This window comes from Diorhabda carinulata, chromosome 7 (assembly GCF_026250575.1).
Source record: "Diorhabda carinulata isolate Delta chromosome 7, icDioCari1.1, whole genome shotgun sequence".
NCBI lineage: Eukaryota > Metazoa > Arthropoda > Insecta > Coleoptera > Chrysomelidae > Diorhabda > Diorhabda carinulata.
Window position 1 is genome coordinate 15,006,518 of NC_079466.1, and position 13,623 is coordinate 15,020,140.

Below are 13,623 nucleotides of genomic sequence, written 5' to 3' on the forward strand. Positions count from 1 at the left end.
TAGGTACATTTTACTCTTCTATTTACGTTTCATAATTTAATATTCGGATAAATATTTTTTAAAGTATTTATAAAAATAATAAATAAATTGTAAAATGAGGTATCTACGCCTATGGTAGATAAAAACAAATTGTCGCTAGGCCTTGTATAATCTAGATCTAACGGGAAATTGATGACGCTACATGGTGCATCCCAGTTGTCCTTTTGATGAGTCAAAAGTTATCGTTGGTATATGTACTTCTTTGCCAGATTCTCACTAGTTTTTTGTATCAAGTCTCGGAGCACCCTGTATAATATCTATTTCAATCAACTAGCAACCGCCTGAAATTATAGGCGACCTGGCGAATGTTGCGTCGAGTCGTGCCTTCTTGCTTTCTCACCCTTAAACAGCGGGTAATAACAAACATATATGAGGAAAACTGTATGTCACTAGATTCACAAACGGGTTGTCAACAACATTCGTATAAAGAATTTCGTTGTATTTTGACAAATAAAACACATTTTCGGAACAATTTAAAGTACTATAAAAAATTAGATTTCAACGCATATTTTTCCAAATTAATCCACAGTTTTTAATCGCAAGACCATAAAGCAATATAATAACTCTTTCCCTAACATAAAATCAAAATATTATTGGACTATTTATAGGGGAGTTATTAGAGTTTCCGTGAATGTTAGCATTTTGAACCATTGAGGGAGACTGACAGGTGAAGTTTCAGGGGAATTTTTGAGGACTATTAACTGGTTAATATTCGCCTTTACCCTGATTTTTTTCTATCGAAGTCCTTCATCCTTTATATAAAAATACATTGCAGCCTTTTTTATTAAATAACACCACCACTGACGTCGTTGAATATGTAAAATTCGTAAGGCTTATTATGGACAATTCCTTGTTAGATATTTACTCGGACTTAACAGCACGGATCACTGCAAGGACTTCTTTGAAAGATTAAAAATTCTGACTCATCCTTCCTAATTCGAAAACACACTTCTCCAATTTCAGAAAGCACGACCTCTAGGGCTCAACATTTTACAATGCAAAAAAATGCACAATCACTTGAGTTGAGTTGTGATGAAAATTTGAGCTGAAATTTTCCGTCTGCAACAAGAGTCGCTTCACCAATTCTGGAACGCAGCACATCTTTTAGTTTTGGGTGTAATGGTAGTTGTTGAGAGAATGCTTGCGTTGATAATTATTTTCTTTCAATGTAGTTTTTGCTTTTCGAATAACTAAGTAACTAAATTCAGAATCTAATAGTTGGATAGGTCTATCAGTCAAACTAATAATTACCAATATTTTTCTTACTCTAATCCAAACAAACTTAGACTGACAGGATTTATGGTTTTACCGAGTTTTAATTAATAGAGAAATGAATTTAATATACAAACTTATGGAATCATATGAAATAAGATGAAAGTCAGCACTGAATGACACAAACAGGACCGCCAACTACTCAAAGCGAAAAACTGCAGACAGTTGCTACAAAAATAAATGTAGAGTCGGGTATTTTCAGCAAAAGTAACATATAATTTAATCTTGAAGACCAAGTTTATTTTGTATATCATTCGGTTGTTATGTTATTACTAATTTTTATAGAAATATTGACCAAATTATAAGTTTATTCGAAATTATTTCACACATTTTTTCTAGATATTCCAAACATTCAATAACTTTGAAACACAGTTTTCAGTAGAAAAAAAAGCAGACTTTCTTATTACGAGGCTATTTAACATTGTTTTTTTTGAAATATTGATTAAAAGTCGATCAAATATTAATACTATTTTATGCATATTTCGAGCAGTTTTTGTGAATTTTTTTGAATAATTTCGTTTGAAAATATAAATATAAATAACAGTAAAGTTAAGTAAGAAATAGAGTCAAGGTTAAGTGCCAAAGTACCAAAGTTTGTTCGCTCCCAAGACCGCACGTAATCAGACATATATCAATATACGAGGATGGTCTCATAAGTAAGTGGCACAACAAAGAAAACATAAAAATTTTGGAAAAACACATGTTAATTGTTGGGAAATCTTTGACCACCGAAACATTTTTTAAGTCTGCGTACTACTCGCCATTGATAGTTTCTCCTTTTTCAAGATAGCTGATGGAAATTATCCCCTGCTAATTCCAAAAAACCAACGCTATGAACTTGTCTGCAGAGGACACGATCTTTGTTTCTTTGAAGCAGGTTAATCTTCTTCAGTCCATTTTTTTATCGTTATTTTATTTCGGTAGTAGAGTAATGGACCCACGTTTCATCCATGGTTATAAAATGACTTTTTCATGTCCAAATTTTTAGTTAATATCCGATGTAACAACTTTTTGGAAATGCCTACTATGGCTGAGAGGCCGCACACTTTCAGTCGACGAACATTTCTGGAGTTGTCACCTCATTTTGTCGACCTCTTTTATGCTGATTCTCGCAGGTTGTACGGCCTCGTTTAAGCTCTGCTACCCAATATTTTACTGTTAATGACGAAGAAGCAGTCTCACCGAAAATAAAATCTTTTTCAGTTTTTATATTGGTTGGACTGAAACCTTTCGAATAAAAGTATTGTATCACAAAACGATGACCAATGTTCATTGTTGATGGCTGCCAAACAAATACTAAACTCGAAACATATGCTATATAGACTGTGCGAGGCCAGATACTCCTGGGACATCTTCGTAATGCATAATAGTTGAAACAAAATGGAAAATACGTTTGCAAAGTACGTTTAACTACATTAAATCTTATTTCAATCTAAAATGCTCTGTAGGCTAAGATATCCAAAATGAAAATAGACGCTGAAAAACGATAATTGGATGTACTCGTAATAAAAATACAGACGTTGCTGGATAGTTTTCAAAATATATTGTCGCCTTGGAAGTGATAGATGTAATCTATAACATCTTGAAACAGATGAATTGGTACACAAAGATTTTTAAGCTCATAAAATGAAAGTTTTTGGTTACTGTATGATAATTTATTTATTTGTCTTGTCAAATTTTCGAGAATTATCTTCCATCAATCAGAATTTCCGAAAAATTAAAAATGATTTTGAAACGTTATTATTCTTGACTTAGATCCATAAAAGTATTACAATGATTATCTTCATACGTCATCATTATCTCTCTCAAAGTCGTTGATTTCTTGATCATTAATTTTGTCTTCTGCATCCAAATTTTCCAAGCATCATTTAAAACAACGAAAATCGAGAACAAACATAATCTTCTGGTGGAATTGTCAAGGATATTATCGTTTCTTAATGAACATGCAATATTTTAAATTGATCCATTGTTGTATAATGAGGTGAATCAAGTTCAAATATTTCTATAAATAGATCAAAATATATTAAAAACTGTATAGTGATCAAATAAATCGTGTAACCGTAATAAAGTTTCATTTGTCATTGTGCTATTGAAAAAAAAATAGGAGAATACGGCTATTTATTTAGCTCTCGAACTAATCCAGCTGATATCAGAGTTTGCACTAGCGATTTAATATAATTAAAAATATTCCAATATTTAAATGTTTATCATCTGGATTTTCATTTTAGTCAACAGTTTCTATGCCACAACTAATTCGTCCAAAATGTCTGTTGATGGAATTTATAAGCGTATCGGTCAGGAACGCAGCAGGGAGTTTCTAATAAATGAAGGTACGTTCAGCAATTTTTGAAAAAAAGAACGGTTAATACACCCATATTAATGTCACGTATTGATATTCCTCGAAATAGGATCTAAAATAACTAAATTTTGTATTAACCCCTCAATTATTATTACTAATTGAAGCTTTAACTTGGTTCGCTAGAAAAAGGAGTGAAGTTATTGAAAAATCAATAAGAGAATAAGATTATTCACTTCTCTTTCTTATGGTATCCATAATTGAATCACTTCTCACCATTTTATTTAATCTCTAGTGATATGAATTATTTCTTCTGTGGTTCTTATTCCTGTAAAATTTTTGATATTGTGAAGCCGAAATTATCTTTTCGCTCAATCGCTTTCTTCCCTCTATCTTCTTTATCATGAGTTGAGCAAACGGTACCTCCCGCTTCGTATCCCAAATATGCTGTTTCTTAACGTTTTATCGTGTCGAGCATTTCAGTTTTCTTCCTATTCTCCTCAGAATTTCTTCGCTGGTTATTCCTGCCATCTATAATATATCCACATCTCAAATACTTCCAATTTGTTCAAGGTGTTAACTTTCAGTGTCCCCCCCCCCTCCATACCGTAAAATAGCACGGACTAAACGTAGAATTTTGTGAATCTCATTCTGAGGTTGAGGTCAAAATCACAGCTCCTGAACACGTTTTTGAATTTCGTGAATGAGCTCCTTGCTTTTTGCTCTTGATCCCTACATCTGATGACCAGCCTCCACATAAACAAGTTCCCAGATATTTAAATTTGATATCCGTTAAATCTCTTCGCTATTGTATGGTAGTTTTACATTCTGGAACTGTTCTAATTTGCCGGTAATTATTAGGAAGCCGACTATGTATTCCAACTATATCCAGGAGCCTTTGAAGGTCATTCATGTTGTCTGTTATCAGAACTGTCTCATCGGCTTATCGTATGCCCAATTGTCAATCATCAGAACTTCTTGAAAAATGTTCTCCGGATAAAGATTAAACAGGAGCGGGGAGAGGACACATCCCCGCCTAATACCTCTAAGGATATTCTGAGCCTTTTTAAGTTCGTTATCTACTCTAACTGAAGCTGATTGGTGCCAATACAAGTTTTTAGCGTATCTATGATCTACGTCAAGTTGCTTCAGTATTTGAACGAGTTTATGGTGTTGCACTATGTCAAAAGCTGTCAATATATAGTCTATTTGGTTTCTAATTATGCATACGGGCCAGTTACTGAGGTAGTCCAAACCAGTTAGCTAGTTATTAGGACCGATTGATTCATCATCATTAATAATCAGTAATTTCTTGGTTCATCCACTTTTAGGGCCAGCTTCCCATCCCTTAACCGAAAGAGTGCCATTCCATTCACTGGCTCCTCTAACCAAGGCTTTATACCATTGAAATGGGGATTTTCTCACAACGGCAATCACTCAGTCGTCAGAGCCACATTAGTGATCTAACATGGGGTGCCTGTTAATTAATTACCCAACTAATTACCACTCATGAAGGTGAGGTTGACATTTGAGAAGAAGAGGCTTTTTGAGATGCATCCTATCCCTTACCCCTCGATTATTTACTACTTTTGAATAAATATCTTACCTACACACTAATTCGTAACGTCTTCTATCATAGATGTAGAGTTAATAATGTTTCCTTTTCATTAGGTTTTATCATTCTTGTTTACCCAACTCCAGAGAAGTCCTCTTTGTTCCAGGTTGTTCACTATTTCTGTATCCCATTTCCTTCTGGGTCCGCCTCTCTTGTTCGATTTTTTGCATTCGCATCTAATTGTGTTGCTCTTATTTTATCTAGTCTCTTCATCTCATACTTCTTCATACATCAGCATTGGCAGTTGTACTGATTCTTAGATTAGCTACATCATCATTAATTCTTAGATCTGGTCTTACCATTGCCTCTAGATACTCTTGTATATACATAGTTGTTTATTTTGGTTTGGTTGATATAGTTTTATAGCTCTTCTTCTGTGTGAGCTTAAGTGTGTTCGTGTGTCTTCATCCATTTCGTCCATGATTAGAAAGAAGAATATCAGGCTTTAAACGCCTCCTTCTCTCAATCCTTTATCTTTTCACTAACTCGTAGCACATTCTTATTTATCTTCTTATATATCATCTCAACTATGTTTATTAATTGTTTACTTGCTTACATTAATCTCATTATCTACGTTTCTTTTTTTTCTGTTATTTATCTCAAATGTTGACTTATTGGAGAAAATGCTGCCTCTGTCTGTCACCTCATGTCTCAGGTTATCTCCAATTATACGTTCAAAGAGCTTTTATGTTTTATAATTTTTGCAACATATAATTTCCTGCTTTGTGGATGCGTGCTATCATTACGATTTTCAACTTTTGTGTGGTTGCTTGTTTATTATATGATGCTAGTGATATTCTGTGAAATAATTTATAATAATAAAGTTTTTCTATCGTCTTCATTACATGTCTGGTACTAGCTCTTATCGTATTGTGTTTGCTTCTGTTATACCTCCACCTCCTCTTCCTGCTTGTTCTTCGTATTGAGGTAACTTAGTTATTTGATGAATTCTTACAATTATTCAATATTCAATAGGTTTGTCACCCGAGGAAGCAGACTACACAATAGCACTGGGTCTGGAACTAGAGTTTAAAGTAAGCGGTAACAAAATTACAAGAACAATTAGAGCTGGAAAAATTCATGAAGTTGACGATTTTGTCCTTGGACAACCATGTCAGGAAGTTATAGCAAGACAAAATTTTACGGTAAGACGGAATATTTATGAAAATTATAGTCTAAATATTCCAAAATAAATTCCATACCAAAATTTTCCTAAGGATATAAATAAAAACTAAACTGACGATGCAAGGTCCGGACTAAATGCTGATAGGAGTTCAACCAAATTCTTCGATCTTATTCTGAGTAACTTTCATATTGATAGCTCAACCAAATGAAAGTACATCAAACTTTCCGCTCTTTGCGACGGATTCTGATAATTGTATTTTGTCTAATCACTGATTCTCTATGTTGTTGTTGTTGTTGAGATGGATGCATCGTTAATCGCAACTAACAATGCGTCTAATAGAACAATCATCTGTTTACACATTTCTAGTCGACGTTTAGCTTACAGGTGAACGACCTGACCACGAACGATCTTCCAGCGTCAAATCTCCACTATGAAAACGATTAACTGACACGGTGCCGATGCTGTTCGCTGCTTTTAACTTTTGTTTTCAATAATGTTTTAACCATACACTAATTTCTTATTATTCGCACTCTGCACTATTGATTATAACGTACCGCGTCATCAATAAACAGAGAATGTTTAAAAAAACGAATTTAGTACAGGAAAATTAGGAGATTTTGAGCTGAAACCTCAAATTAAATTAGGTGATTTTGATTTACAGATTCTTGGAGGTTTTGGGATACTGAATAAGACCAGCAACTCTTAATAAAATTACGGTTATGAACTTTCGAAATTTTGTATTTGAAAGTCAAAAAAAATTTGAAGCGCGAATAACTCGAAAACTATGAGTAATTCGCAAAAAAATATCATTACAAAAAATGTAGAGTACAAAATTTTGAATTTATTAATACCTGCTTGTGCAATATTTTCACAACGGTTAGGAACATCAATAATAAAAAGAATTTGGGGTCGGAGAGACCATATTTTTCAATATTATATACATTTAATATTCTTTTGGACCTTACTTCAAGCATATAATATTATGACATAAAACTATTCGTTGATAATCAAATTATTTTATTATAGTATTATTTACAATCTGAGAAAGTACCTTCACTACCGAATCTTACATAAATTTCGATAGGAACCAAAAGTCGTAAATATAGTACCTGGCATTTTCCTTATAGTTTGCGATAGGTTATATTTGGTTTGGATTGTTGTATCATTGTTTGGGTTAATAGTTAATATGATGAGACTGTTGAATTTTAGTCTATCAAATGATTTACAATATATCAATACATATATTACTAGATATTATCTAGTTCAATTTCACTTTCGCCATTATCTGGCAAATTAATAATAAGTTTTTCTACGGGCTCTAAACTATTACATCACTCAATAAGTCGTGTGACTGACACACAGATGGCGCTGTCATTGTCAAATCTATAAGATGCTCATGAGGTGCCATCTTTCAAAAGACTATGTGTGAAATTTCATAACATTTCCATTAGTCAGAAAAATATTACAGCCATTTAAGTGAAGCTATTTTAGTTATTTTCAAAACAAGGGATTCCAATAAATTCGTGTATTGAATTATCATTGCTTCTTGATGAGAAAAAATACTGTATAAATTCAGCAATGACTTAGAAAGTGTTATCCGGACTCTGCACAATCGAAAAGAACCATTTGTTATGTATTTGTTATGTATGAATACTACATAGAGTTGTTGGATCGTTTTAAAGCAAAAATAAGGGAAAATGGCCTCAAATGTCGAAGAAAAAACCACGGTTTCTCTAAGACAATGCATCGATTCACAAGTCTATGGTTGAATTGAACAAATTAAACTTCGAATTGCTTTCTCCTCTACCGTATAGTCCATATTATGACCTCCAGTAACTCGCCGATGTCAAACAATACTCGCCAGTAAGAAATTCAGCTCAAATGAAGACGCAATTGCTTAAACTGAAGCCTATTTTTAGGCGAAAGACAAATCCCAATACAAACACGGCATCAATAAGTTAAAGAAGCGTTGGAATGATTGTATTGCTCTTGAATGAGATTACAATGATGAATAAAATCAATTTTTGGGAAAAAATGTGTTTTTCTTATTTACTCACGTGATGTACTATTTATATTTGTGGACATATATCTATATGAGCTCTCAATTATTGTTCTCCTGTTTCAACAGCTATATTTTTAACTTCTGTCTTCATCAACTCGATGACACAATTGTTTATTATTGCTACCACGTACATTAGACTTCATTTTAGACCATATCAACACAAACGGTTTCTTTTGAACAATCATAACTTCTTTGTTGTAACTTACGTTCGCACAAAAAATCTTGTATTTCCATATTTTTATCACTGGAACCTGATATCTTATTCTTTCGTCGACTATGGTATTACATTATTCAACAAAAAACAGCTATTCGGTGGTATATTTGGCATTAATTTATTTTGAAACTAATCTTCGAAAACAACCTCGCTTGTATCACAGTGATAATCCGAGTTAGAATTCGAAATATATTTGTCAACTGAAAACAGACATTCTGGTACATAATCGTATAATAGTTATTCTTTCACATTTATCAAACAGAGCTTCACTATATTTTTAACCATCAATCCATCCTTTACTGGGTGTATCATGGGTGTCGTACCAAGTCTCATCTAGGTTTTCCTATCTAGCTGTATTCATATTCTTTTCCGAGTTTTTATCAGCCCCGTAACTCATTATATAAGTTGCTTTCCATCTATTTATCCTCTTGTATAAAAATCCTGAACGACGTAGAATAAGCAGTTCCTGAAGCAATTTCCGTGAAAATGATAAAAAATCTGGCATTTTTTATTTTGTATACATTACATTAAGATTACAACGAATTGAGTCTTCTTGGGAAAAATCAGTGCCCTTTGGTACACCACTGTGTTTTCGTGTTTTTTAGAAACTATAGAATCATTTTCAAATTTCCAAACTGTGCTTTTAGGGATGCTCGTTAAAGCTGAAGTCTCTTTCAAGAAAAATATTTTTCGTGGCTTTGCTCTACTACTTGAGCTGTTTGGAAGACATTTCAAAAGACACAGTCGAAAGAACTGACGCAGACAAAGACGTGAAAGATTCTACATGTCTATTTAATCTAGCAATAAAGCATATTCTTTCTTTCTATCTAAACACCTAATATTATTACAGAGTATACCCTCCCTTAACGGAAATACTTTTATATTGTCCACGAAACGTTCGGATGGATCCGAGGGATGGTCTAGATACCATTATTTCAAAGAGGATGGCTTAGACGTAGTGAGTATACATTCCTATATTCCATGTGGTGTTCAATAGTAAACAAAATTTTATAAATGTGTCCACCCACCTCCTCCAAATCTAAAACTAGAAATATCTTATCACGTCATATTTTTTTCTCCAGTCAAATTACTCTTAGGTTAATATTCATCAATTTTTACAGAAAGTTCAATGTCAAATTTGATTAAAATACCGAGTAGAAAGTGCAAATATAATTCTGATCGTTATTGTTATTGGTACATTCATGAACAGTTTGTAGTACTAACGTAGATTCTTTGAACAATGCAAATTTATATTATTGCGAACCAAAAACGGGGTTGCCACATTTTTTTTGTGAAAGTTGTAATGATGTTACCAAGATGGACTTTCTTAGGTAACATATACTTTTAATTTGAGTCACCAATGTTAATTAAAAAAAATGAAAATGAATTTGTGTTACCAAAACAGTGGATTCCATTAAAAAAATGCACTAAAAATACTTCATTAACTCTCGATCTTCTTAAGTATCCTTTCCAACCCTAACCTCGACATCGACATGATAATGCAGTCTTTCTTCATACTCTTAGCTAATTCCCTGCCCTGATTAACAGTTTCTATTTCCAGGTCTCTATAGAGGTCACTATTGCAAATGAACCAAGAGGCATTTGCCTTGTTTTCCATTGATTTGTTCTGGAATCTTTCTTGCTTTAGTGCATCCGATAGCTGAATACCGTACGTTCATACAGGCTTAAGTATCTGCTTAGAAAGCATAAGCTTATAATATAGTTTCTTCATATTAGTACCTTTTTTATATTTTTATTATTTATTCGAACTGGAATATGATCTATATTTTTGTTTGTAAAGTTTAAGTTTCCATTTTTTTATCTGTCATAGAAACGGTGGGCAGCTATTTGTATCTTTTGGTTTCTTGATTTGAAATATCACATTCATATAGTATAGGACATGTCCTCGAACACTTCCTTGTGGTACTCCAGCCTTGCTTTCATTAAGATCCTAATAGACTATCTTTCCGATATGTATTGATGCAGGATATCTGAATATTGTCTTGGAAGGAGAAGTTGGAGCTGATGTATTAAGCATTGGTAACAAATCTCAAAAAAAGTGGTAGATCGAAAAAGATATTAGCACAAATGAACATGTTTTGATCTATCTACAAACAAAACTGGGATTTATGAAAAACCTTTTGGCCCAAAAACCCGTAAATATATAAGAGATGCTCGGTATTAAAATCTCTTATATGTCAATGGAGAAACTGTTTGGAAGATATACAAAAAAATTGTTGAGGAGGCTTGAGAAAAAAATTATAAATATGTTGTGGTTAACGTAATTAGAAAATAGGAGCGAATATATTATTTGAAATTCATTACCTCCACTAATATTTGAATTTTTTTCTGAGAACATTGAGTTTAAGTGATAACTAAGTGGAGTGTAAGTATCAATGTAAAAGGATTTTTTTAGAACATTACCAGAGATTTTGGGATAAAAATATATTATGGGTTTATTGTTGAACGATAATAAGAAAAACTAACACCAAAATTGATCATTTTAAATTAATTTGCTATTGTTTATACTGAGTTAATCAAGTTTTATAAGTAATTAAATAGTTGTAACACCAAATATGACATCTTTCTTGTTATGTATTAAAACTGTGTGAACTAATGTATTATCAATTAAATATTTTTCAAATATAAGTTAAAGTGGTGACTTCAATGCTTATTTACATGTAAATATGTAATCAAAATACTCGAACATTGAATCTGACCAAATATACTTAACAATAACCAAGAACAAGCATGGACTAAGTACGATGACTGTCACATAAGTACCTGGTCCAACCTTGAGATGGCGGTAGTTGCTTGAACAATGTATAGATAGTGATCGTTTTCAATGAATTTTTAAACAAGGAAAAAATTGGTTATCGATATGTGATGAAATACTTTTATTTGAAAAGCCTTAGTCCAACCAATATGAACACTGAACTAGATTCTACTATATGTGAGACGTCTGCTTCGTTATTAACAGTAAAATATTGGGTAGCGGAGTTTAAACGAGGCCGTACGACCTGCGAAGACCAGTATCGAAGAGGTCGACCAAATGAGGTGACGAAATAATGAAGAAAATCCACAAACCAGTTATGGATGGTAGTCGACTGAAAGTGCGGGAGCTAGCAGACATTTCAAAAAGTGCGGGACATCGCATATTAACTGAAAGTGTGGACATGAGAAAGCTGTGCTCAAAATGAGTGCCGTGTTTGCTCACGATTAAACAAAAACAGCGTTTTGAAGATGTTTCCATCGAGTGTTTTGCAATGTTTCATTGAAATAAAGCCGTATTTTTGTACCTTTTCAAAACCATTGGTGCAACGTGTGTCCATTATTTCACACCCGAAAGAAAAATCGAAATAATCGACTGAAAATGGAGAACCGGCTCCAAAGAAGGCAAAGATCTTTCCATCTGCAGGCAAGGTCATTGCAAAATTTGAGCGAAGAAATCAAGCTAAAACAGTGGCATTTGATTAAAAAGAAAGTGTTGTTTCAACAAGACCATACACCAGCTCACTTATCCGTTATTGCAATGGCCAAATTCATTGAACTAAAGTTTGAATTGCTACCTCATGCACCCTCTCTACCAGATTTAGTACCCTCGTATTATTTTCTGTTCGCACACTTTAAAAATGGCTCGTTATTTAAGGATTTTCCAACAATGAAGATGTGATGTCGGCAGTTAATGGCTATTTTGATGAGCTTGACGATTCTTATGAAAAAGGTGTCGAACTTATTGAACATCGCTGGAAAAAGTGTATGGAGCTAAAAATAGATTAAGTTGAAAAGTAAAAATATTTCTTTCCAAAATTTTTATGTTTTCTTTGATAGGCCAAGTACTTCTGGAACTATCCTCGTATGCATAAAAGTTTGATGAACTTTTTTTATATTTGCAGCTACACAAAGCCAATCACGGAGAAGCGTGGATGTACTTCAAGAGGTTATAATAATAAATATTATAATAACTTAATAAATATACACTGAAACACCAATTCTTGTTTTTATAAAACCTATAATTTGGAACATTCTATTGAACAAAAGCTGAGGAAAAGACTGATGAAGAGACAAAAACGATTTTCATATCTTCGTATGCTAGAAAATGTTTCACTTCATTCGTCGTTTTTATACGTTCAAAATAGGGAGTTTCTTAAGAAAAAAAAATTAAATATAGTAATTTCCCCCAAAATATAATTCTAATATTCCTATTAATAAAATTGGAAACACTGGCTAAGTGGTTCTTTTGGTATTTTCAAAATTCGACTGATTTAACTTTTTAGCTTCCTATTAATACTGGGTTTTAACCTATTTAGTAAATTGTTTTGTCTCCTACATCCGCATCTCCAGAAGACGAACTGAAAATCTGTCAACGTTCCGAAAATTTCAGATGATATGCTATAAATAGATTCGTACATTTCGAAATTCTTTCACATTGAAAATTCAATTACTATTTTTAGTAAAATGCCACCAAAAAAATCCAACCTTAATGTCCGTAGCAAGAAAGAGCTCATGAATCAGTCGAACAGAGAGCAGAAAGAAATGCAGATCAAAGAATTCGCACAGCTGAAATTCGTGCACGAGAACAGCGTGATAATCGTCGACAAGAAAATTGAATTGAGAACCAGGGTGGCACGTCAACAACACATAGATTCATATAGAGAACAAAACCGAGAAAATCATCGAACAAACCACGCAGTAACACGTGGGATCATTTGTTCGTCATTTATTTATGAACTAGACATTAATTACTCGGCTGATTCCAAAGTTATTATTGGTACGATGGACAAAATATGCAATTATTGTCAGGCGATAAAATTTCGCGATGAAACACCTGGCATGTGTTGGGCATCAGGAAAAGTTGTATTATCACCACTCCCTACTCCACCTGAAACTTTGAAATTCCTTCTTTCTGGCATTTCAAATGAATCAAAATTATTTTTGCGTAAGACACGAAAATTTAATTTTTGCTACCAAACGACGTCGTTTGGAGCATCCAATGTTT

The 13,623-nt window shown here is 33.1% G+C and overlaps 1 protein-coding gene across 1 annotated transcript; it reads left to right on the top strand.

The window, feature by feature from the left end:
• The first annotated feature begins 3,343 nt into the window (after positions 1–3,343).
• Positions 3,344–12,616, top strand: LOC130896229 (uncharacterized). The gene is made up of 4 exons (XM_057804175.1): positions 3,344–3,641; positions 6,198–6,367; positions 9,475–9,582; positions 12,521–12,616. The coding sequence occupies exons 1-4, from the start codon at positions 3,512–3,514 to the stop codon at positions 12,569–12,571; spliced, it is 459 nt and encodes a 152-aa protein (XP_057660158.1). The 5' UTR covers positions 3,344–3,511; the 3' UTR covers positions 12,572–12,616.
• The last annotated feature ends 1,007 nt before the right edge of the window (positions 12,617–13,623 follow it).

What these genes read in the sequence shown, in the direction of transcription:
- LOC130896229 (XM_057804175.1), top strand. Translation starts at nt 3,512, where the DNA reads ATGTTTATCATCTGGATTTTCATTTTAGTCAACAGTTTCTATGCCACA. An exon ending in GGAGTTTCTAATAAATGAAG is followed by an intron (nt 3,642 to 6,197) that starts GTACGTTCAGCA and finishes AATATTCAATAG; the next exon opens with GTTTGTCACCCGAGGAAGCA. An exon ending in AAGAGGATGGCTTAGACGTA is followed by an intron (nt 9,583 to 12,520) that starts GTGAGTATACAT and finishes TTATATTTGCAG; the next exon opens with CTACACAAAGCCAATCACGG.